The 24953-nt window shown below is 46.1% G+C and overlaps 1 protein-coding gene, 1 long non-coding RNA gene and 1 other non-coding gene across 3 annotated transcripts; all 3 read left to right on the forward strand.

The window, feature by feature from the left end:
- Positions 1–15635: 15635 nt before the first annotated feature.
- Positions 15636–15774, forward strand: LOC124668788. Its single transcript, XR_006991870.1, has one exon. It is a non-coding gene; the product is annotated as a small nucleolar RNA Z247 (small nucleolar RNA).
- Positions 15775–15942: 168 nt separating this feature from the next.
- On the forward strand, positions 15943–16840 carry LOC124665999. Its single transcript, XR_006990769.1, has 2 exons — positions 15943–16293; positions 16467–16840. It is a non-coding gene; the product is annotated as an uncharacterized LOC124665999 (long non-coding RNA).
- Positions 16841–21003: 4163 nt separating this feature from the next.
- Positions 21004–24453, forward strand: LOC124663437 (rhomboid-like protein 20). The gene is made up of 8 exons (XM_047201137.1): positions 21004–21069; positions 21226–21326; positions 21551–21691; positions 21778–21844; positions 22596–22747; positions 22836–22937; positions 23336–23461; positions 24054–24453. Exons 1-8 carry the CDS (start codon positions 21036–21038, stop codon positions 24201–24203), a joined length of 873 nt encoding a protein of 290 aa, XP_047057093.1. The 5' UTR covers positions 21004–21035; the 3' UTR covers positions 24204–24453.
- Positions 24454–24953: the final 500 nt, after the last annotated feature.

The following is a 24953-nucleotide window of genomic DNA, read 5'->3' on the forward strand; positions in this document are numbered from 1 at the left end:
AAGCCTTAATGTGTTTATGTTGGCTATTTTAGCAAAGATGCCTGTCCTACTGAGCATTCTTGAAATAACACACCTATATGAGTCCGATTGTTAAACGTCGCAATCTATGAGATTTGGGTGATCTCTAGTAAACTCATGAAGAGACCACGAAGTATGACGCATATGCTTCACCCGCGGGGTAGGCTACTGGCAGCCATGTACTGGTCATGACTTTGAGTGAAACCCCGTTCACGCAAAACTTGCAATTCAAGGCTTAGTCCATTGTTCAAGTGTGAATGGATGTAGCTTAAGGTTCTAGGCGGAAGTTCAACTTAACAGTCTCCGCTGAAACACTGGTATATAAACAAGCAGTGAGTATTGGTAAATCTCTAAATGGGGATTTGAGATCTGGTGGGGGATTGTTGAAATATTGGGCCTACACTTAGTGGCCCATAATAGATTTCATATTTTCCCTATAAATCTCAAAGCCCACTTAGTGGCAGCCTTGTGAGTTTGAGCCCAAGTTGGTGGCAGCTCACTAGGGAGTGGCAAGAGGTGGGAAGTTTAGTCCCACATGGAAAGTTGGGAGGAAGTTAGACCACCTTATAAGGTGGGTTGTTCCACCACTAGTAAGTGAGTGAGAATAGGAGTGCTACACGCGCGCTCCTCCTCCTCCTCGCTCGCTCGTCTCGACTCGACTCGACACGACACGACGCGACGCGACGCGCGCGCCGCGCTCGTGTTGAGTGGATTGAGCCTCGAGCCGAGACTTTCCTTACTTTTTGCACCTCAGGAAAACGAACAGAGTCCTAGACGGACGCGTCACAGTTAGTCGGTTCGGGTCGCTCCCGGATCGTGGGCTATCTGTAACCGACTCGAAACGTTCGTGCGACGTGGGCGTGGCCCACGTTGCCTAGGGTTTCCCGAGCCTATATAATCTCACATCTAATACACGAGTTAGGGTTTCCACCTCTCTCTGCTTGCGCCGCCACCGTAGCCTACTCCATCCCGCGCGCCGACGTGCATCGGCGAACGGGAGAGCAGGTCTCCGGAACCGCTCGTCCTTGCGATCCTGTACGGGAGAGGGCGAATTAGGGTTTTGGGAAGCGCTCGCGCGACCGCTCAAGCTCTTCATCACGGGTCGCCTTCCGTCCAAGTCGGGCGGTGCTGCCTACCGTCGTCTTCAACGCCGTCTACTTCGACCCATCGTCCCCGTCGTAAACAACGTTGTCATCAACAACGTTATCGCTGCGCCATCGTCCGCTACACCTCCACCGCCACCTCCACCAGTATCGGTACGTACGACATATCTCGATCCGTTTAGCGATGGATGTTGTACCGTTTGCTCGTCTATCTGTTCATGTTGATCACTACATCTAGTATGTTCGAGTTTCACATGTTAGTAGTTACTTTCGTCATGCTTTATATTCTGGAATTAATCATGGAAATTGTGCCTAATTATCCAACAGGCGCAACATCGAGTTGGACTTTGTCGTCCGACTTACGTGTATTGTCTCTGTCGTCGCTGAATCTCGGCCAAGTTCGCTAACTTGTGCTTAATTGGGAGTTCCGTGCTCCATAGTAGTTTCTGTCACTGGTATTGGTATTGTACTGTACTACCTTAGTTTCTGGTTGTTAACTTCTCGGATTTCTACGAATTTACTTGTGTTTCGTGTAAATATGTGATTGTAAATTTATGAATTAGTAATGCCTAACACTTATCTCGTGTTAATAAGAAAAAAGTAATACTCGTCGCTGGCGAGGGACGTTCCGAAAGTTTGGTAGGGCAGAATCATACGGTATTATTTAACTTGAACCATGGGTAGTTTAGGGGAGGGTGGGCACATGCCCCTCCCCTATATTTGTATTGTGTAAGTCAGTTTTTCCAATTTTTAAAGGATTCCTATCAAAATTTGATCGCATCCAGGGCCGGCCCGGGCCCAGACAAATGGGGGCCCATATTTTCTGTATAGGCTTACTATACATTGCAGAAAAAGAGAGCAGTTTTACAATTTTAGATGGCTTGGTCTAAAGTTGGACCTTTTCTTTTCCTATTGGTTTCCAATCCGGCTGGTGTTATCACCGTATTTTGGCCAAATCGGGAGATGGGCCGTAATTGAGATGGGCTTGGAGGATATACACGTGGAGTGTCTCCGAAGCGGCCTTGCACGAGAGTTTGGGCTAGATTGCCCGTGTATCTCGTATATTATAGTAGATTAGAATCAAGAGATAGAGTTTAACCTGTACACGGTTAGGTTTATTCCCGAATTAGAAAGTCCACGGACTATAAATATGTATCTAGGGTTATTGAGAAAGGAGGACAATCACGTTCACAACAAACACAATCTAGGCGCATCGCCACCCCTTGTTTCGAGGGTTTCTCCCGGGTAAGCATCATGCTGCCTAGATCGCATCTTGCGATCTAGGCAGTATAGGTTTATTCGTTATCTGGTGTTACTCGTACTGAAGCCTTGTTGATGGCGAGTAACACTACTTATCGTAGATGTCTTGGGGCTTGCATCGTTGTTCTTCTGATATGCTTGCTTAGCGGTGTAAGGGTGGCATCTTGCTTCATCTTTATTTAGTAGATTTGATCTGTTATAGTTGCTCCTTGTTCTTCAAGGATTAGTTTAATATCCGTATGGTTAGGCCTTGCAAACGGGTTGAACGATCCGGTAGTGCGTTAGGTATGGCTTGCCGATCCTAGAAGGGATGTTCCGGGAATCGACTCCGTGTTGGTTTTTAGGCCTCTTTTAGGGTTAGTTTTCCATCATCTTTCGTATCTGCTAGGCTCAACTACGTGTAGGATGTTCCGGTTATACGGTGAAAACCCTAAACTGTCGTAGATCGATTTAGCTTAATATTAATGAAGCAGGACGCCCATGTTATTGCAAGATCTAACATGAACCATGGGTCAATCGGCTCTTTGAGCCGATGAGCAGGATAACCTGAGAGCCGATCGAGGCTCATTTAATGTTTACGTGTCTACCATGCAGGAAACTAATCGAAGCGATCCAACACCTCCCTGACCAGGTATAGGTCAGGTGGCACGCCCTTGCGACCGTCAGGACGTGTGCCAGAGCATTGCGGGCCGTCGACCGAGGGACCAGGGCCCACCAGCCGTCTTGGAAGCCTCCCGGCTCTTCGTGTTGCTCATCGCTGCTCGCCGGTGGGTTTTGGCAGGCAACACATTCTGGCACGCCCGGTGGGACAATCTGCAACAACCACGTCAACATCTGCAGCTGAGATGTCAAGCGAACCAGTCAAGTACGAAGAGCTGCCTGAAGAGCACAAGAAGAAGTATGATGAGCTTAAGGCTCTCTTCGAAGCCGATCTCATCGGCTCTTTCGAAAAACCCGTTCACACGGCATTAGGTTCAAAGGATTCACACCCGAAGGCATGCTCGATGGAGTAGATCTCGTCTCTTCCTTCGGAGGAGCGCACCGGAGCCCTCGCGCCAGAAACCAATTATATGGTGGCTCATTCTCTACATCGTCATTCTGAGAGCCTGGTGAACGCTTTTGAGCGTGTTGCGCTTCGTGTGGTTCAGGAAATCATGAAGCATCAGTATTCTCCGTCAGGACCTGCCCTAGGGGCTCACCAGGGAGAGATACTGCACCAAGCCGCAACTACCATTCACGCTTGCAGCTCCACAGCAACAAGGTTCACCGGCATACGTCGTCTACAAGGTTCGAGGTGATCCTGGCGATTACCAATTCTTGTATGAGCCGCCCAAAGAGTTCCCACATGGATACGTGTGCACATACGTGCCGGACTGCAACAACTGGGCGCACACGAACCAGATTGCAGCAGGAGGGATTGCTGGAGCAGGAGGGAGTTCTGGAGCAGACGCTGAGAAACAGGTGTGGCTAGCTAAATATGCCACCGGAATGAGTCATGAAAGCTCAACCCCTGCAGCTCATACCGTGGATCAAATCAGTGCAATCCTGAGAGATCAGTTCGGTATCCTGCCAAAGAGGAGAACAATCGGCTATTCCAAGCCGTATCCCAATGAATATGACCTGATCCCGCCGCCGCCCAAGTATCGGCTCCCGACTTCACAAAGTTTAGTGGATCGAAGGGTCTAGCTCAATTGAGCATGTGAGCCGATATTTGGCACAGCTTGGGCATGGTTTCAGCGAATGCACTGCTACGTGTAAGGTTCTTTGCGCAATCGCTCACGGGTCCAGCTTTTGGGTGGTACACCCGTTGCCACCGGATTCGGCTCGGACATGGAAGCAACCGGAAGAGCAGTTTCATGTACAATATCACTCGAAGCTACCGAAGCCGGCATTGCCGATCCGACGCAGGTGCGGCAAAGGCGGGGAGAGACGGTGTCCGAGTACATTCAACGTTTCGAACCGTCAAGAACCGATGTTATTCGGTTCGTTTAATCGAGAAAGAAGCGATCGAGCTGGCAGTGGCAGGCCTCGCAGCGCCGCTCAAGGATCTAACTTTCCAAGTGGACTACAATTCACTGGCGCATATGGTCCAGAAACTGACATTGTATGAGCAGCGCCACCCGGAATTGTACCAAGACAAGTTCAAGCGCCCGATAGGCCTGGTCGAGGCACAAGAAGTTGAAGACTCTGCAGAAGATCAGGAAGTCGCCGTGGCTGAATGGGCTCGGGGGGGCAGTACCCGTGTCCTGCAAATGGGTGAAACAACCAGGGCCTGCAAAAGGGTTTGACTTTGATATAAGCAAAACTGAGCAGATTTTCGATTTGCCGTCGAAGGAAAAACACTGAAGTTACCCGAAGGCCATAAAATCCCTACGGTACAAGAGTTGAACGGGAGACCATACTGCAAATGGCATCACACGTTCACCCACGCCACCAACGACTGCAAAGTGTTGCGCGGACAGATTCAAATGGCGATAGAACAAGGCCGATTAATCTTCGGTCGGTTTGCCATGAAAGTGGACATGCAACCGTTTCCGGGCGTCAACATGGTGGAGCTCAACCATGCCACGAAGCGTCAGCCGGTTTTCTCTTTCGATATCAACATGGCAGGGCCTGTAGACCGCCATGGTAAAGATAAAGAGGAGAGCAGTCACTCCCGTGGCAAGGATAAGAAGGAGGCCGATCCACGCGACCGGCCCCAATATGATAACAGACGGTACCTCACCGAGGAAGAAGTGAGAAGCGTGCGGTACCAGCGACCACTCTCCGCACATCTCCTTAACAAATATGAATATCAGTATGACCGACGTCGGCGGTATGACGTGGATGACGACAGATATCGTCGGGTCTGATGCGATACACGTAAAACATCGTCGATATGACAGAGACGATGAAGGATATGAACGCCGCGCTAAAGGGAGATCAAGAGAGCAGGAAGACATGGACAGGCACTGGGATTGTCCTTTCTTTAAGCACTGCTGGGACTCAGGAATGAGCCGATTGCCTACAATCGACAACTGCCAAGAATGTAGACAGTAGAGGAAGGACACAAGTGAGGTTTCAGTGTTCAAGCGTCTAGGGCCTCTCCCACCTCGGAATAAACGAGCTGAGTCCTCTCAAGATGAAGACTTCGAGGAGTCAGAAGAAGAAGAAGAAGAAGATAGGTACCACCGACCAAGGTGGTGCCCTGATGGACTCAGTCATTCCCAGAAGCGCAGGGTTCAGCGGCTATGCAACTTGGAAGAAGCCGAAGCGCAGTACCTGTACACATTGAGGAAAGCACGACCCGATCTGGCCGTGAAAATTCAGCAAACATTGGAGACGGAGGCGCGCCCGCCAAGGAAATAATGGCGCCCCAAGTAGACAAAAGCCGATGCAAAGGCATCGGCTGACACAAATATGGTGTTTATACTGCCGTCGGAGTTTCATGCTCCAAGAACTGAAGAAGTGCCGCAGCACGCTTTGACCTGCGGTCCACGGCCGCTATCTTTGAGAAGCCACGAGAAAGGAGCTACGTGCACTTGAAGGCCCCGTACCTAAGAGGTTATATCAATGGGCAGCCTGTCAACAAGATGTTGGTCGACACAGGAGCGGCAGTCAATATAATGCCATACTCCATGCTACGGCGTTTGGGACGCTCTAACGAAGATCTGATCAAGACCAACGTCACACTAAGCGATTTCAACGGCCAAGCATCAGAAGCACAAGGCGTTCTGAACGTGGATCTAACCATAGGCCGGAAAACCATCCCTACGTCATTCTTCATCGTCGACAGCAAAAGCACATACGCTGTCCTGCTAGGGAGGGATTGGATTCACGCTAACTGCTGCATTCCATCCACGATGCACCAATGCCTGATACAGTGGGATGGAGATGAATTGGAGGTCGTTCATGCAGATGACTCGATCGAGATCTCACTAGCTGGCATGAATATCTGGGATGCAGACGACCAAGAGCAGATCTCTGGAAATCAGTTTGGACGGTTGTGAGCGCATCGAAGCTTCAAAAAACGGGGTGAGGCTGGTCTTATCCACCGACCTGACAGAGTAGCAAGACCAAAGTCAGTAGACGTACGTGGCAAGGCCGATCCTTGCGATCGGCCCCAAAAAATAAAAAGCAATGATCTCACCACGAGCATGTCACTTAGTCATAGTAAGATGACTGGAGAGCCGATATCTTCAATTACTTGAAAGATTCGGCTCGGGGGGCACCTAAATGGATAAAATACAAGGCCATGAAGTATGTTCCCAGGGGTTGTCAATGACCAGCATCGCAAGAAAGATTCGCAAGAAATATTTCCCAAGTATATGGGATGATGGACAGTGAGGCATGGGGGCCGATACATGAAATCGGCCAAATAAAAAAAACAAAGTACAGCCGATGCACAAACATCGACTTTAGAATAAAAAAGCCGATGTACAGCCATCGACTCGAGGAGTACAAACCGGTACAAGCTTAATTGAGCGGTTATCAGATTACATAGAGAAGTTCTACTGAAGGAATGCCTCACGGGCATGGAGGGCGTTAGCTCGAACACGGTCCACCTCGGCGATCTCGGCCTCATCATCTTCATCCTGGCCTGTCACCAGCTGCTTGTTCAGGGCACGTATTTCGGCCAGATCAGTCTTCAGTTAAGCTTTGAGGCCTTCTGCTTCATCGTGGGAGTGGGCAATAAGAGCTTCCTTATCTTGGATGATCTTTTTGGTGGCCCGGACTCTCTCTTCAAGGTCCTCCAACTCCTTGCGCAAAGTCTCAAGTTCAGCAGTACTGACAGAGGTGTCAGTTTTGGCGTCCAAAACTGGCCTTTTTCTCATTAAGCCGCCGACATTTGTCCGCAATATCGGCTTTCAACGGGAGTTGGGCGTGGCGTAGGCCGGCTTCTCGACGAGCCAATTTCACCCTTGACCTATAAGCAGTGCGAGTCACAACCGGCCAGAGTTTCACCTGCAACGTCACCGGGAGATGAGGTTGGATGTCTTCAAGGATGCTCTTCACTTCTCCGGGGTCTTCAACCAATGTCTCAATTGAGGAGGAGAGCAGACCTTGAGATGCTGGAGTTGATCACGCGTAGCGCTGGGCCCGAACTCTGCACTTGTTTTAGACGTAGCTGGCTCGATGGATTCGGGGTCGAATGTTAGCAGGCTTGAGAGGTCATAACCCTGACAAACAACGAGAACAACGTCAGTATACAGCAAAAGAGAAAGGCAGAGCTAAGGAAAGGGAGTGTACCTCTCCTAAGACCAGGGGAAGAGCCGATGAAGAGGTGATCGGCTCTTGTGTTTCTGCTGTGGGCTTGGCCAAGGTGGCAACCTTGTCAGCTACACTGTCAGAAGTTGTTAGGTCCAGGGTGGCGGATGGCATCAATACTTCCTCAACTTCCCCACTGGAGGTGTCATCGGTCTGCAGAGGAAGTGGTTAGCCGTTAAGAACAGCAACAGGTTAGCACGAAACATGAGCCAAAGAGAATATGTAAAGTAATTACATCCAAAACCTCCTGGTTTGATGAAGAGGTTTGCGGTTCCTTGCGAGCTCTCTTGATACATCGGCTCTTTGTGCGTAATCCGCCCTGCCCTGCTTCGATTGGAGCTTGGGAAGCAGCGGGTTCAGGAGCTGACCTTTTCTTGGAAGCCGACGGTGGCAAGTCTGGCTGGCTCTGCGTGGTGGTTTTCCCAGAGTGGCCCGAGCTCGAGTCCCCTCGACTGGACTGTGTCCCCTCGCTGGAGTTTTCTTCGAGAGAAGTCCGTAAAAGAAATACAAGCATGATTGCGAAGCCTAGAAAGATGGATGAAATCAGCCAGGCAGGGGTTAGCTTACGTGCAAACTTTCTTGGGCTGGAGTAGGGTTTTGGCGCTTCAAGGTCTTCCTGGCAGCTACTTTCCTCACTGCTGTTCTCGCCTTAGCTGAGGCTCGGGGGGTAGCTGGCCTAGAAGATGCTCTACTCTTGGAAGCCGATTTTTGTGGAATCGGCCGGCTCGCATCACGACCTTTTTCAAGGGTGGTGAGTTTTTGCAGAAGAGGACCACCGGAGCTGGTGGGAGGAAGTTGAAAGGGGAGCCGTCATCATGTACAGGTTCTGGACCGTCTTGTTGCTGCAAGAAGATAGAGCAGGATTATAAAAGGAAAGAAATCATTGTGAGCCACTTCAAGAAAATTTGTGAGTAATGGTACCTGTTCTGCAGGGACGTCATATTCAGCATCAAGTTGTTTCAGCAACGGTCCTAGAGCTCTCCTGAAGGCATGAGTCTTCCACATTGGCCACTAAGTCTCAAAACCATCGGTTGATGAGGTGAAAGAGAGGTTGTGAGGAATTGGGATGGTTAGAGCGTCAAAAAAAAGAGTAACACCTCTGACCCGTGAGGACATCTGGCAGATCAGCTCTGCTCTCTATTAAGTGGTGGAGGAAGAAATGAGGAGACACCTGCCCAAGACCAAATTGTCGGGCTGCTACGACCGGCTGATAAGACTCATAACCAGGTTTGATGATCCTGTTTGAGGTGCTCATGCCAACTGGAAGGAAGCAGGGACGGATCATGATGGAATACAATTTCCGAGTGTTGGCGTCATCGGCAAAGCTGTCTAGCCTGAAGGAGACTGGATTTTCGAAATTTTCAGACTCCGTATAAGGAAAGAAGAGAGGAAAGTTCCGATGAGGTAGAGGAGGAGGAGGAATCCATGGTGCGAAGGAGGGTTTTCCGATGGCTACTGGGGATGAAGAAGCGAACTGCTCGATGCGGTTAAATAAAGGGGATATAGTGGAGATTTAATGCTACGGCGGTTCCCGAGGACATGGTGTCAAAACTGTCAAATAATGCAGAGAAGTTGAGAAGGCAAGGCATCATGATGAAGGGTACTGTGACGGTTCTCGTCTCGCCACGACATGACCATACGAAGAAAACAGAGTGGTTTTGAAATTATCATTACCAAAACCAGGGGGCATGTGTTATCACCGGATTTTGGCCAAATCAGGAGATGGGCCGTAATTGAGATGGGCTTGGAGGATATACACGTGGAGTGTCTCTGAAGCGGCCTTGCACGAGAGTTTGGGCTAGATTGCCCGTGTATCTGTATATTATGGTAGATTAGAATCAAGAGATAGAGTTTAACCCGTACACGGTTAGGTTTATTCCCGAATTAGAAAGTCCACGGACTATAAATATGTATCTAGGGTTATTGAGAAAGGAGGACAATCACGTTCACAACAAACACAATCTAGGCGCATCGCCACCCCTTGTTTCGAGGGTTTCTCCCGGTAAGCATCATGTCGCCTAGATCGCATCTTGCGATCTAGGCAATATAGGTTTATTCGTTATCTGGTGTTACTCGTACTGAAGCCTTGTTGATGGCGAGTAACACTACTTATCGTAGATGTCTTGGGGCTTGCATCGTTGTTCTTCTGATATGCTTTCTTAGCTATGCCGCCCCTCGATATCTAGCCGCCCTTACACCTATCTTAGGTGTAAGGGTGGCATCTTGCTTCATCTTTATTTAGTAGATTTGATCTGTTATAGTTGCTCCTTTTTCTTCAAGGATTAGTTTAATATCCGTATGGTTAGGCCTTGCAAACGGGTTGAACGATCCGGTAGTGCGTTAGGTATGACTTGCCGATCCTAGAAGGGATGTTCCGGGAATCGACTCCGTGTTGGTTTTTAGGCCTCTTTTAGAGTTAGTTTTCCATCATCTTTCGTATCTCGCTAGGCTCAACTACGTGTAGGATGTTCCGGTTATACGGTGAAAACCCTAAACCGTCGTAGATCGATTTAGCTTAATATTAATGAAGCAGGACGCCCATGTTATTGCAAGATCTAACATGAACCATGGGTCAATCGGCTCTTTGAGCCGATGAGCAGGATAACCTGAGAGCCGATCGAGGCTCATTTAATGTTTACGTGTCTACCATGCAGTAAACTAATCGAAGCGATCCAACACCTCCCCGACCGGGTATAGGTCAGTGGCACGCCCTGCGACCGTCAGGACGTGTGCCAGAGCATTGCGGGCCGTCGACCGAGGGACCAGGGCCCACCAGCCGTCTTGGAAGCCTCCCGTCTCTTCGTGTTGCTCGTCGCTGCTCGCCGGTGGGTTTTGGCAGGCAACAGCTGGCCAGCCACGACTTGAGTGAGCGCCTGAAATCCGTTACATCTATCAATATGTGAAACATCGCCAATTTTTCCAAGCCCGACGCCTCGATTCCATGCTTGCTCTCTCGCGGTTCGTGGCTATCGCCTAGGCCGCCTGGTTCCTACCCTCACACTCCCCGATCGCGACCTACCGACCACGAGACGATATGCTGAGTGCTGCCCTCCTGCGGACTACGGTGTTGCCTGCTAGTCCGCTGGCCAGTGGTCATCGCAGTTGGAAGTCCCAGTCCGGCCATCGTCAATCAGGCAATCATCCGATCTGCGTATTAGATTAAGATAGAAGGTAAGAACGCCCGTTGCAGTTCTCTTGGAATTCTACTATATGCTCACCTATAATTCGGGTTCTGAATTTTGATTAGCAGTTGTTGTTCTTATTTGTGGGAGCGGGGTTAACTGGTTTGACAACTCTATACATCGACAAGAAATTAATGGACGAGTTTTATATTGATTTCATCGTCACGAACTTTGCTTCTAGAAATTGGCGGAAAAAAAATAAGGTATCATGTAAACATTGTTTTATATGAATATTTATTTTTCATCATCTCATACATGTGAAAAAAAAAATAAGAGGGGTCCAAAATTTTAGTTTCGCCCGGGCCTCCGAAATCTTAGGACCGGCCCTGATCGCATCACCTCAACGTAAAACTTGTTTATTTGAATTGGTATACTATTTATAAACGCAAGGTAATAGCAACATCTTTAAATAGAAGTAGAACCTATAAACATAACAAAAGTGATGTTTTATTTCCATCCAAAAGTCGTAGATAGTAGAAAAGCTATAGCTTCTTTTTGAAAATCTTTCTCAGTTTCAGCACGATAAGAATGCTACACTTACCGGAGATTCGTACAGGATTCTTTTACGGGATGAGTTGGCAACCACTGAGCGACCGCATGAGATCTTGCAAGAACTGGTGAAGGACTCTCTTCCTATCACTCAAGTCCACGTCGTGCCCGTAAACAAATCTCGTACAGATCTTCTCGTGAGTATATCATTTTTGCTTTTAAATATATCCCGCTATGTGGATCTATGTAGCACGCTCATACGAAACATGTCTACTATTTTGATGATTCTAATATTATTATTCATGATACTTGATAAGTTTTATTATATTTATTGTGACTAACATATTAATAGTTGTAAAAGTGCACATGTTTTTTAACTACACTTTGATATGTAAGGATTGCATGTATATTTGACTAATCACGAAGTAGCCTCTCATTGTGTTGAAATTTGGAATTTCTCAAAATTTATCTCTCATAGACTTGTTCTTCTAGATCGCCAAAAGGTTTTGGAAAGATGATATCAAATAAAGTAAATCAAGACATGGGAGTTGTGTGCCTCTTCTAAAACTTTAATTTGCCTATTTAAACATCTAAATCTGAGTTCTTATGGGATCAAAAAGTCTGATTTACTTAACAGAAAATAATGAACATTGTATACACATAACAACATACGTGAATATATGTTGTTTTTATCCAAACATAAAGGTAGGGCAGCTGCCCCATCTTGCCCTAAGGGAGCTCCGCCCCTGGTCTCCGCAGATGAATTTGCATGAATATAAACATCCCTAATTATAGTACAAAAAATGCAATGTAATCGTTAATCTACTCAAGCATATATACTTTGTCTTTTTCTCCAAGCTGCCCATGTGGTGTCTACAGTAATTGAGAAGGCTGTACATTTTGGGAACCACTGGGACTCGCGGCAATAGGTAATCAAATCGGTGGTGGCTGAGTTGGTTGGTGAACGGTGATGCAGTAATGAAGTTTCAGTAGCTGCACTTGCATACCATACGTCACACTCGTCCATGCTAGTGTTTCATTCGGCAAATAAATAGTTCTTATATTTGCAGAGGTTGGGTGTAATTGGTATCTTTTAATATTAATATATTCATTTTATCGAAAAAATATAATGGAAAATTGGAGAGAACAACCAGCACAAACGGTAAGAAGAGTATGTGCGAGAAGGAGGAGAGCATGGTCATTGCGTTCAACTGATAGTGGAATCTCTGTAGAAATGAGATGCATGGGAAATTTGAGCGGCCCCGATTCGCTGCGAGCTTGCTTGTCGAATCGCTCTTCAACGTCAAGGTTGCTCATCGATTCAATCTTTACTTCTTTAGCAGCTAAAGCAGTAGGCCATTCCTAATAAACTGTCTCTTAATGCCATCTTTTAGTGCCAGCTGTCTAGAAATGTCTAGTTTCAGCCTTGCATGCTCAGGAACATCAACAACATGAGCAGGTCTCACTTTTCCTTTCTGCGGGGAAGTATGGAAAGGTCAAGTAAAAAGTCTTACAGATAGCAAATTCATATACTCCCTCCGATCCATATTAATTGACTTCAATATGGATGTATCTAGAACTAAAATGTGTCTAGATACATCTATATTAGAGTTAATTAATATGAACCGAAGGGAGTATCTAATATCTATGTAAAGAATGATGGCATTTGATTTATGGTATATCAAGATGCAGCAAAGATCCCCAACCACTAAAATTTCCTAACACTTTCAAGTTCTGAATATATGTTCCATTATCCATCCATCACCTAGCTAGCAGGAAGAGAAAATCCAAATTAGCATAATGTCATCATCAAAGCCGTCTCTACCGTCAGCACTTGACCGGCTAATAACAGCTTGCTGACCGGATACCGCTGTCCCATACTGGCCGCTTCCGGTCACTGTCGCACCACCTTCGGTCCGGCAGCAACAGCATGACTTGATGCCTCTATAAGACATGACCTATGTGTAGCACCTGTCGGATACATGCATGACTTGACGACTCCGCGTGGTGACGTAGAATCTTACCAAGCGTGAAGTTTCATTTTCCAAATTCTAGACATGTAAATTTCATATGAATATTACACAATAAAATCATTGTGCATTTTTATTTTGTGGGATAGCTAGGTGGGCAGTTGGATAAAATCCGGTTGCATGCCACCGTAGGAATTTTTGTATGAATGTGACCATCTAGTGCCTCAATCGTGCAAAGTGAAAGCTCATAATTGCAAAGTTTGTGAATGCTCATAATCGCAAATTTTGCAGGTCGTCGTGGTCGCGATAGAGGCGTGCCTAATTATTGTCATAATAAATTTATCTACTGTAGAAGTCTATAAGGTTGTTAAGAAATATTTAACTTTTTCTTCAGAACGTCACATGAGTAACCATACATGTGTACATGTTGGCAACCTATTATTTTTGTGACAAAGGAGAATAATTAAATTAAATTAAAGGTAGTTGGGCTTGTTGGTGAACAGTGATGCGGCGGTGAAGTTTCAGGTACTCCACTTATTTTTGTACACTACCATAGTCCATACTCTATGTGAAGTTGGTGTTATATTCCCATGAATAAATAGCTACTTTCTCTACGCAACGTAACGAGAAATTGGGAAAGCAAATTGTACGAACAGAAGTAGAAGCGTATAGGGTGACAACCTGACAGGAAAAGAGAAGGCTTCTGAGTATTGGAGTGTTTGACACTAGTGGGATCTAGTAGGATTGAGATGCATCAGAAATTTGAGTCCCTAGTCGTCTTGTCCCCTTCGTGAAGAGGTGGCAAGGCTCAATCTGTTATTGGCATCCGTTGGTGTTTTTTTGGAGCGGATGGAGGCTTGTTTTTCTAGTGGACATGACCTCGCCACCATGCATGCTTCGCTCACTTGGCTTTGCTGAGCAGATGTCATTTGTGGTTGAGGAACAACATCTCTACAATTGTTTCTCACCTCGTGGCAGTCTCGGTCAGTCATCGCAGCATGTTGTGCCATATGCCTATGAGAACGAGGGAATAGACGGAATCTTAGCTCCGGTGTTGCAGATCATGTCTGACCTTGATTTTGAGAAGAGTGTTGTTGTTGATGATGCGGTCTCTCGTTCGCCTGAGTCCGGTAGGTATGAGGTTCATATTGGTGCAACGATCCCTGGAGTTGTCGTCACTAGAGAGGTTTGCGATTTTCCCGCCACATTGGTTACTACCTACCCTGGATCCGTGGTTGATTGATGGGTGACCCCGGTGTCATGGCCAGTCTTTGTCGGCACGGTATTGAAGTGTCGTGTTTGGAGTGTTCATTTGTGTTGCTTTGTGGTCTCTTTTGTTGTTGTTCGGGTCTTGGTTATGCTTGATCGTGGGTGTGTGGGTGCGTTGTTGGTGTGGATTGTAGGTTTTCGTCTGTTTTTCTCCTAAAAATCGGGCACTCTCCTTTTAAATAATGAATGGGGTAAAGCTTTTGCCTCCGTCTAAAAAAAAATTAGTCGACTCGCATGAAGCACACTTAGAGTCTGCTCACCGAGCAACTCTATGACAGGAACAGCTAGCTAGTATTCACCGTGAGTTCCGTAGCGTGCATTGCTTTTGTAGCCCAAACAAGGTAGAATCATGCATCGAAGAGCCAAAGAAATTCTCTTAGTTGCGTGTGTTAAACGATAGACATAGAAGTTGTTATACGGTTTGTAAAATATCGGTGAGTTATAAACCGATCTGTAGATTTTCCTTGTAGATCAAGACTTGTAACAAACCTGATGTATATTTGAGCGTTTGCTCCCCTATATTAACACGCAGGCTGCCTGAGGCAAAGGGCAAGCTTCAAACCAATCTAATCTCGTTTACTTTTATGGTATCAGAGCCTAACCTCGACACATCCATGGCGAGCTCATCTCTCTCCCCCGCTACCAACCCTCTGTCCAACACCCAAGTCACCGAGAAGCTTACCAAGGGCAGCCATCTCCTCTGGAAGGCTCAAGTGCTCTCGGCCGTTCGCGGGGCGCAGCTCGAAGGGTACCTCGATGGTACAAAGAAGGCTCCATCAAAGGAGGTCGACGTCGAAAAGGACGGCAAGACCGAGAAGGTGGCCAACCCTCTGTATGGGCTCTGGCTCGCCCAAGACCAGCAGCTGCTGAGTTTTCTCCTCTCGACGCTGTCTCGGGAGGTCCTCTCGCAGGTGATTTCCTACACCAGCGCTGCAGGGCTATGGAGTGCGGTTGAGGCCATGTTTGCCTCGCATACACGCGCCCAGACTGTGAACAGCCGCATCGCCCTTGCAAACATGCAGAAGGGGAACATGCGGGTCGCCGAATACGTCGGCAAGATCAAGGCCCTCGCTGATGAGATGGCATCGGCTGGGAAGAAGCTGGACGAGGAGGACATCGTATCCTACATCCTCGCCGGCCTGGACTCCGAGTACAACCCAATCGTCTCCGCCATGTGCTCACGAGTTGAACCTGTCTCCGTGGGCGAGCTCTACGGGCAGCTTCTGAGCTTCGAGACCCGCATGGACCTGCTCCACGGTGGTGGTGGCGGGTCGCAGTCCTCCGTCAACGCAGCTACCCGCGGAGGTCGCGGAGGCCCTACATACCGCGGCGGACGTGGTGCAGGCCAAGGCCGCGGCAACGGCGGCGGTTACCGCGGTGGACGCGGCAACGGCGGCGGGAACGGCAACAACACATTCGGCAACGGCAACAGCCGCCAAGGCGGCAACGGCGGCAGTGGAGGCTACTTCAACGGCAGCGGTGGCGGCTACGGCCACTCCAACAACAACAACAAGCCTTGCTGCCAACTGTGCGGGAAGGCTGGGCACACCGCGCTCAAGTGCTGGGAACGTTTCAACGTCAACTTCACTGGCGTGGAAGAGAAAAGCGCTGGGTCGGCCTCCACTTCCTACGGCGTTGATACTAACTGGTATCTCGACTCCGGCGCCACCGACCACATCACCGGAGACCTCAACAAGCTGACGATCCGCGACCGCTACAACGGCAACGAACAGGTCCACACTGCCAGTGGAACAGGTATGGACATCGACCATGTTGGTTATTCATCCATTCACACCCCTAGCCGTGATCTTCATCTCAGAAATATACTGCATGTTCCCGTAGCTAGCAAGAATCTCCTTTCAGCTAGTCGTCTTGCTTTTGATAATAATGCCTATCTTGAACTTCATCCACATTTTTTCTCTATAAAGGATCGGGAATCGAAGAAGGTTCTTCTTCAAGGCAGATGTAGGAACGGACTTTACCCTGTCCTACCCTCTTCGTCCAACTCAAGCAGGAGCGTCTACAGTGCCATCAAGCCCTCTTCGGAACGGTGGCATTATCGATTAGGTCATCCTTCGTCGACCATAGTTAAACAAGTCATTAGCCAGAATAATCTCCCTTGTTCGAGTGAGTCAAATAAATTTTCCGTGTGTGATGCATGCCAAAAAGGCAAGAGTCATCAGCTTCCCTACCCAAAGTCTTTTAGTGAATCTAGTGCTCCTTTAGAGCTTGTGTTTTCCGATGTTTGGGGTCCTGCTGTCGAGTCTGTTGGACGCAAAAAATATTATGTCAGTTTTATCGATGATTACACCAAGTTTACTTGGATTTATTTGTTGAAATATAAGTCCGAGGTTTTCCAAAAGTTTCAAGAATTTCAAACTCTTGTGGAACGACAATTTGATAGAAAAATACTTGCCATGCAAACCGATTGGGGGGCGAGTATGAAAAATTAAACTCCTTTTTTACAAAGATTGGCATATCACATCATGTTTCTTGTCCCTATGCTCATCAACAAAATGGCTCCGCGGAGCGCAAACATCGCCACATCGTAGAAGTAGGCTTGTCCCTTCTCGCACATGCATCCATGCCATTGAAATTTTGGGATGAAGCATTCATTGCCGCTACATACTTAATCAATCGTCTTCCAAGCAAAGTTATCAATATTGAAACTCCACTAGAACGCTTGTTCCATGTAAAGCCGGATTATTCATCTTTACGCACTTTTGGGTGTGCGTGTTGGCCAAATCTTCGACCATACAATTCCCACAAACTTCAGTTTCGCTCCAAGCAATGCGCCTTTCTTGGCTATAGCAACCTCCACAAAGGGTTTAAGTGTCTTGATATACCCAATGGCCGCATCTATATCTCCCGCGATGTGGTTTTTGATGAAGCTATTTTTCCTTTTTCGGCCTTACATAATAATGCTGGTGCACGACTGCGTGCGGAAATTCTTTTGCTCCCTTCCCATCTTTTAAATCCTACTGATCATGGGGGTGAATGCGTTGATAATCAGCAGGTTAATTGTCCTGAAAATCCTGCTACTAACTGTGGCCAAAGTGTGCAGAACTCGTGTGATTTTATGCCACAGATACAGCCAAGAACTGGCGCTGGACATGGAGCCACAGCGTCCGAACGCCAGAGCGAACATGTGCGCACCGCGCAGCTGGTACCTGATCAGCCGACAATGAGTCCAGGCGGGGCTACTACGTCGGCGTCTACGTCGGACGACCACGACCAGTCGACAGCGAGTCCGGGAGGGACCCCGTCGGCTTCTGATTCGAGCCCGTCCTCCCGCAACGTGTCGCGAACACCCGATGGCGGCTCGATGTCTTCACCAGTGGCAGGAGACGCTGGTGCATCTGATGATGTGGCTTCGTCAGCTTCTCCTGGCACAGACTCGTCTGGTTCGCCGGGATCCTCCGCGTCTGAGGAAAGTGTGGCTCAGCCTGAACCGCAGGCTCGACGAGTCCACACTAGGTCGCAAAGCGGGATCTTCCAACCCAAAATCCTTACGGATGGAAGGGTTAGGTATGGCAATTTCACTTCTACCGGTGAACCACAAAATCTGCATGAGTCCTTCGGAAACAAAAATTGGAAAGAGGCTATGAATAGTGAGTATGATGCACTTATTAAAAATGAAACTTGGCATTTAGTACCTTTGGAAAAAGGGAGGAACATTATAGATTGTAAGTGGGTGTATAAAATTAAGAGAAAAGCTGACGGCACCATAGACAGGTATAAGGCTAGATTGGTAGCAAAGGGTTTTAAGCAAAGATACGGGATAGATTATGAGGATACCTTTAGTCCAGTTGTTAAAGCTGCTACTATCAGACTGGTATTGTCTATTGTTGTTTCCAGGGGTTGGAACTTGCGCCAATTGGATGTACAGAATGTGTTTCTTCATGGCGTTCTCGAGGAAGAAGTCTATATGCGGCAACCTCCAGGATTTGAAGACAAGGCCAGGCCGCATCATGTTTGTCGTTTGGACAAAGCCCTATATGGATTGAAACAGGCGCCAAGGGCGTGGTATTCGAGATTGAGCACCAAGTTGCAAGACCTTGTTTTTAGGCCATCCAAAGGAGATACGTCGTTGTTCTTTTATAGAAGAGGAAAGATAATTATTTTCATGTTAATTTATGTTGATGACATAATTATTGCAAGCTCCTCGCAGGAAGCTACTCTAGCATTACTCAAGAATCTGAAGTCGGAATTTGCTCTCAAGGATTTGGGAGATCTACACTATTTCTTGGGAATTGAAGTGAAGAAAACTTGTGATGGTATACTTCTCACCCAAGAAAAATACACTTCAGATGTGCTAAGGCGTGTAGGTATGACAGGTTGCAAATCATCCAGCACTCCTCTTTCCACAACCGAAAAATTGTCATTGCATGAAGGTGAACTGTTGGGGCCCGAAGATTCTACTCATTATCGTAGTGTGGTGGGGGCACTACAGTATTTGACTCTTACTAGACCTGATATATCTTTCTCAGTAAATAAAGTTTGTCAGTTTTTACATGCTCCAACTACATTGCATTGGACAGCTGTGAAAAGGATACTAAGGTATTTGAAAGGGAGTATGGATGTTGGGCTAAATATATGCAGATCTCGGTCAACACTTGTTAGTGCTTTTTCTGATGCTGACTGGGAAGGATGCTCGGATGATAGAAGATCAACAGGTGGCTTTGCTGTTTTCTTTGGTTCAAATTTGGTTTCATGGAGAGCAAAGAAACAAGCCACCGTATCACGCTCTAGCACCGAAGCAGAATACAAGTCATTGGCAAATGCTACGGCTGAGGTAATGTGGGTAGAATCAATTCTTGATGAACTTGGAATTCAGAGACCACAAGTGTCATGTTTATGGTGTGATAATATTGGAGCGACATACCTCTCAGCCAATCCAGTGTTCCATGCGAGAACAAAGCATATTGAGATTGATTTTCATTTTGTGAGAGAACGTGTTTCGCGAAGGCTGCTAGACATACGATATATCTCCACTAATGATCAAGTGGCGGATGGCTTTACAAAGCCCTTGCAACTTCGACAACTTCAGGCATTTAGAAGCAACCTCAACTTAGACAAGTTTCGGTTGAGGGAGGATGTTAAACGATAGACATAGAAGTTGTTATACGGTTTGTAAAATATCGGTGAGTTATAAACCGATCTGTAGATTTTCCTTGTAGATCAAGACTTGTAACAAACCTGATGTATATCTGAGCGTTTGCTCCCCTATATTAACACGCAGGCTGCCTGAGGCAAAGGGCAAGCTTCAAACCAATCTAATCTCGTTTACTTTTAGCGTGGTTAGCTCATCCCAGTTTGGCTAAACAAGTAGTTGTATTGACTTCATTTGCAACTCGTTGAGCCGAGCAGATAGAAGTGAAGCTTCTTCTATATGCTGGTTTCACTGTAGACCTAAGAGCTATCTGAAATACTTGTGGGAGCAGGATCCACCAATTTAAAATTTTAAAAATATAACTAATGACACGACACTTACCTCGTGTCCAAAGCACAAAAAGCATTGTTCATGTGCATTTGCCTTCCTTTAGAACAAGTAGAAACCCGCAACAAACAAGAAACTTGAAGAGCATTTGCCTTGACAAGTGAGCCCGGATGCGCATAAAGCTACTGTATTTGTTTTAAACCTAAGGTAACGACCAGAAATTTATTCGTGCAAGTTCTCATACAAAGTTAGTCTTTCACGACATATGCAGAAAGGACGAAATGTATTTTGCATCACAGGTTATGTAACTTACCTGGCGGGGGCGCGGCGGGGATATGTTTTGCGCATCAGTTTATAAGTTTTGCACCCTACCTTTCTAAGTTGCCTAAATTTTAGAATCAATTTTTAGAATTCACAAGTACTCCGTACAATTTTAACAAGTTCTAAAAATGGTTGTGTTGTTGACAATTGTGAGGATAACCAACAGTAAAATTATTGGTGCTGAAAAGAGGTATATGTCTCCGTCAAGTTTGCAAAATTATGCATACAAGACTAGAATAATGTTCAACATGTCGAAATAATCAATTTAGTGGAAGAATATCTACTGTAGTAGTATATATGATCTCCTTCGACTGAGAAAATATTATTCGTCAGTTTATACTTTACTAATTTTTCGTACAGATCTAAAATTGTTCACACTGTTGTAATGATTGTTCATCTGCTCATAGTTGAAAAAAATGTGCACTTTTGCATGGATCTCAAGGGCGTATCGATTGTTCCCGACGCCGACTGGAAAAATCTCAGACGACTCAGTAAACCAAGAAAATTTAAACTTAATCTTCAAGTAAATTTGAGTACGAAGTACTATTTTTCTAGAGAGCAAATTTGATGGAGTGTTCCTGCCTTGTCGGTAAATGTTCGTAGGGCCCGCCTCGTCTTCCAACTAGCTCCACGTTCCACAGGTCAGACTCGGCTGGATCCTCGAGTTGCTCCGCCGGCCCCCCCGCAGCCTGCCCCGCCGGCGAATCCACCGATCTTTCCTACTGGCCCCCTCCGGATGCCGGCGATGAGCGGCGGGCTTCCGGGTTTCCGTACGCACCCTACTCCCCTGATTACTACTCTCCCCAACTGAATCGAAGTCTCGATTCCCCTTTAGTTTGGGCGTATTTCTCCTTTTTTGTCTACTGCTGTGAACCGCAACATTTGTAGAATAATCTGACCAGCAAGCCCTCTGTTGCCTTCTGCAGACAATGCGCCGGTGTCGAGAGCCGTGGTCGTCGCTGCCGTGCTCTTCTCCGTCCCCTTCGGCTTCCGCGGCCGCTTCCTCGACCTTGGCCTGTCCTACCAGGCAAGTTGCCCTACCATACCTAACCTAGTGCCTGTACTCTGAATTAAGGGTGGGAACTGAAGGCAAATTGTGTGTGATGGTATCTAACTGGGGGTTTGACGATGCAAACTTAATGGGATCCCCGTTCCCTGTGTCAATTTGGTTTGTTTGGAGGTGCGCTTGTCTATCACATAACAATGTCACGAAATGCAGCTGATTATGTTCACCACCCCTTATGAATGCAGAGTATTTACGAAAATCTGAGGATATGGAGGGTGATCGCCTCGCAGTTTGCTTTCTCGTCGACGCCTGAGCTGATCTTTGGAGTGGCTTTGCTGTACTACTTTAGGGTGTTTGAGCGGCAGATAGGCTCGAACAAGTATGCAGTAAGTAAAGAGTTTGCTTAAGACACTGCATATGCACTTGTTATATGTCATTTTCTGATGCTGATGTAGTTTATTTAAACATGTAGGTATTCATTGCATTCTCCATGACTGTGTCCGTACTGCTTCAGATCCTAGCTTTAGCTTACCTGCAAGGTATGCATGGCTGCTCTTTTTATTTTCATAATGTCTTATCCTGTGAAATGCTGATTTTAATTGTTGGTGACCAAATAAGTAGATTTGTTTCGTACGGGTCGGTTACTTGGTACAAGATGGGAAATCTTAGGTTAGTGTCGTTTCATACCTGATGGAAATGCTTATCTTCCATCTAGATACATACACAATAGAATTGATTTCCTTGAAGATCATACAAACCACGGCCAAACATGGTTTTGCTTTCAAGTTATCTTGCTTCCTGTGCTGTTAACATGGTAGATTCGTATATCCCATCTAGCTAAGCCTTCCTTCTAGCGAGCCTCGCATAATGGATTCTAATCAAGGAAACCTGATGGAAATGCTTATCTGCCATCTAGATACGTATACAGTGAAAATTGATTTCCTTGAAGATCACACAAACCATGGCCAAACATGGTTTTGGTTTCCGACATATCTTGCTTCCAGTGCTCTTAACATGGCGGATTTTTGTATCTCATCTATCTAAGCCTTCCTTTCAGAGAGCCTCGCATAATGGATTCTAATCAAGGAAAACAAAAATAACTAATAAAACTACTAGTTTTCACCACATTAATTTTGGTGGGTTTTTCTTTAGTCAACTGTTGTAATATATTCACCTGTTGGCTGTTGGACTATATATATTTTCTTCTTCTGACTTTTAGACTCCCGCTATTTCTTTTCCATGTTTATGTAGTTATTTGTTTTGTCTAACATCTTGGTCATGGAAATGCAGATCCATCTTTCAACCCATTGACATCTGGACCATATGGTCTCATATTTGCATCTTTTGTACCCTTCTTCTTTGACATTCCCATCTCAACAAAGTTTCGCATATTTGGGCTGCGTTTATGTGACAAGTCATTCATATATTTGGCAGGACTCCAGGTCTGTTCTGAGATAATTGTTATCCTTGTCATAAATCTTCCACTGTTCCGTTGTGTTGTAGCTTTATATTTTAATTTTATATCTTCAGCTTCTTTTCTCATCTGGAAGACGTTCTGTTATACCTGGACTGTCTGGTATACTGGCTGGGCTTTTGTACCGTCTAAACATATTCGGTATCCGCAGGCTGAAGGTAACTACTAAGATCTTCAAGAAGTGTGAATAATGCACTCTGCCAACGTCTTTCCAGAAGTTTGAATTGTGCTTTCTACGTGCAATTATTTTTTCTCTACAAGTCTAGTTTATACATATGGCCCAGATGTTGGCATATTGGTATAGTTAGATATGTGCAGTATCTGAAAATCCTGTTTAGGTTTCTGACTGAAGCTGTCTGATGGCATTGACATGAAGGATTAAGTATAGTTGTTGGCTAGGGGATTTTCTGAATGGCCATTTTTTTCTCGGATATTTCTGTTCCCTTGGTAATGTTTAGTTGTTTACCATATGTGCTTATGTGATAAGCCGATAAGCACTTGTGTGGGTCTCTAAATACCTACAGCCACGTTGTTATTGAGACTTTGATCATTACAGGTCCCAGATTGTGCAACTTCAATCTTCTCCCGGTTATCATGGCCATGGCCTAACATCTCTTATCAAAGATTACCAATTTCAAGCACTGATGAAAATATTCCTCGTCGCCAAGCTCATCAGATGGAGGCAAGTATTTTCAATATATTGACTTTGTTTAGAGATTAGCACATTAAAGCATCTATATTTCAAAAGAAGTGCTCCTTTAAAGGCCATTTGTTCTGTTCAGTATGTACTTATTGAATAATGATAGAATGCTCAAGGAAATGCAGTTTTGCTATATAACTACTTTATTACAGTTTCCCTGCAAACTGTATGCTTCGAAATAAGCTTGATAGAGCTGTAGCACCTTGTGGCTGTCTCCTTTGTAGCTTAGGATGTTATTCTATGACTAATCCTTGTAGCTGAATTAGGGTATCATGCAAATTCTTCAAACTCTGTTATATACCTGTTCAGCGATAAAATGTTGGCTCTGTGGAATGCATTATGATCCTAACAAGCATCTATTTGATGTGGAACGGTCTTGCCAAGTTGGAACAGTCATAAGATCAAGTTACCTCACATTAATTTAAGATCACGTGGTATTACTGGATTCCTTATGTAAAACCATGATTAATTTTTGTTCTTCTGTTCTGATTATTACCCTTATCATTGAGCATAGCAGACATTCCCTGGTTTAATCTGACCCCTCTTCCTGATCAATGTTTGCCTTTTGGTACAGGACGAGCACACAACTACCCTGGATCCTATGGAGTCCTCAATCGCCACGCTAGTTTCCATGGGTTTTGATCGTGCTTCTGCAGTTCAGGCTCTTGCACTGACAAATAATGATGTCAATTTGGCCTCAAATATCCTGCTCGAAGCACAGTGAGCAATGGCGTAGAACTCATTTCATGTAGCTGAAGGTTGATGCTTTGTAAATGATGAAAGAATGTGAAGTGGTTCTTCTGGTCCAGAGTATTTTGAGGATTTGAGGCAACTAAACTCCATGGTATAACATAGAAGTTAGATAGTTGAAAGAAATACGCTTAGGAACTTTATGCCAGAATGTGCTTTTGTCCTTGCATGAAAATGTAGTAGCTGGGGGACGTAATATCTAGAAATATGCGTAGGTACTTTGTGCAAGACTGCTGGTGCTGGATGTAATTTCCTTTGGTCTGAAAGGAGAAGACCAAGGAAGAAGACATGTGCATTTTGGTCTGAAAGGAGAAGACCAAGGAGTCTAGAGAAGTTTCGCCAAGTTTTTTTTTTTTTTGAACAGGGCCTAGAAGGCCCCAGATTTTCATTCCGATCACACGTGGCAGGTACAAATTACAATGAGGCCCCTTGACAACTCTCGCCGTGAGAAACCTAAGATTTGAAGAAAGGCCCTCACACTTTACAAAACACACCCCGAGACAAGTTAGGAAAGCAATCGGGTCGCTGGGATGCTCTGCCACCAGATGCCGGCGTCCTCAAGGAGTCGCTGCCGGGGAACAGGGCGCAAACGCCCGAACACCCAACTCCGGCGTAACTCCATCGTCGCTGGACACCTGGAAACCACCGGGGACGAACCACTTGGTGGAATCTAGGCGCCGAGCACCAGCAGCTAGGATGAGAGGCCTCCGAACTGGAGGTTGTA

Source organism: Lolium rigidum, chromosome 6 (genome assembly GCF_022539505.1).
Source record: "Lolium rigidum isolate FL_2022 chromosome 6, APGP_CSIRO_Lrig_0.1, whole genome shotgun sequence".
Taxonomy (NCBI): domain Eukaryota; kingdom Viridiplantae; phylum Streptophyta; class Magnoliopsida; order Poales; family Poaceae; genus Lolium; species Lolium rigidum.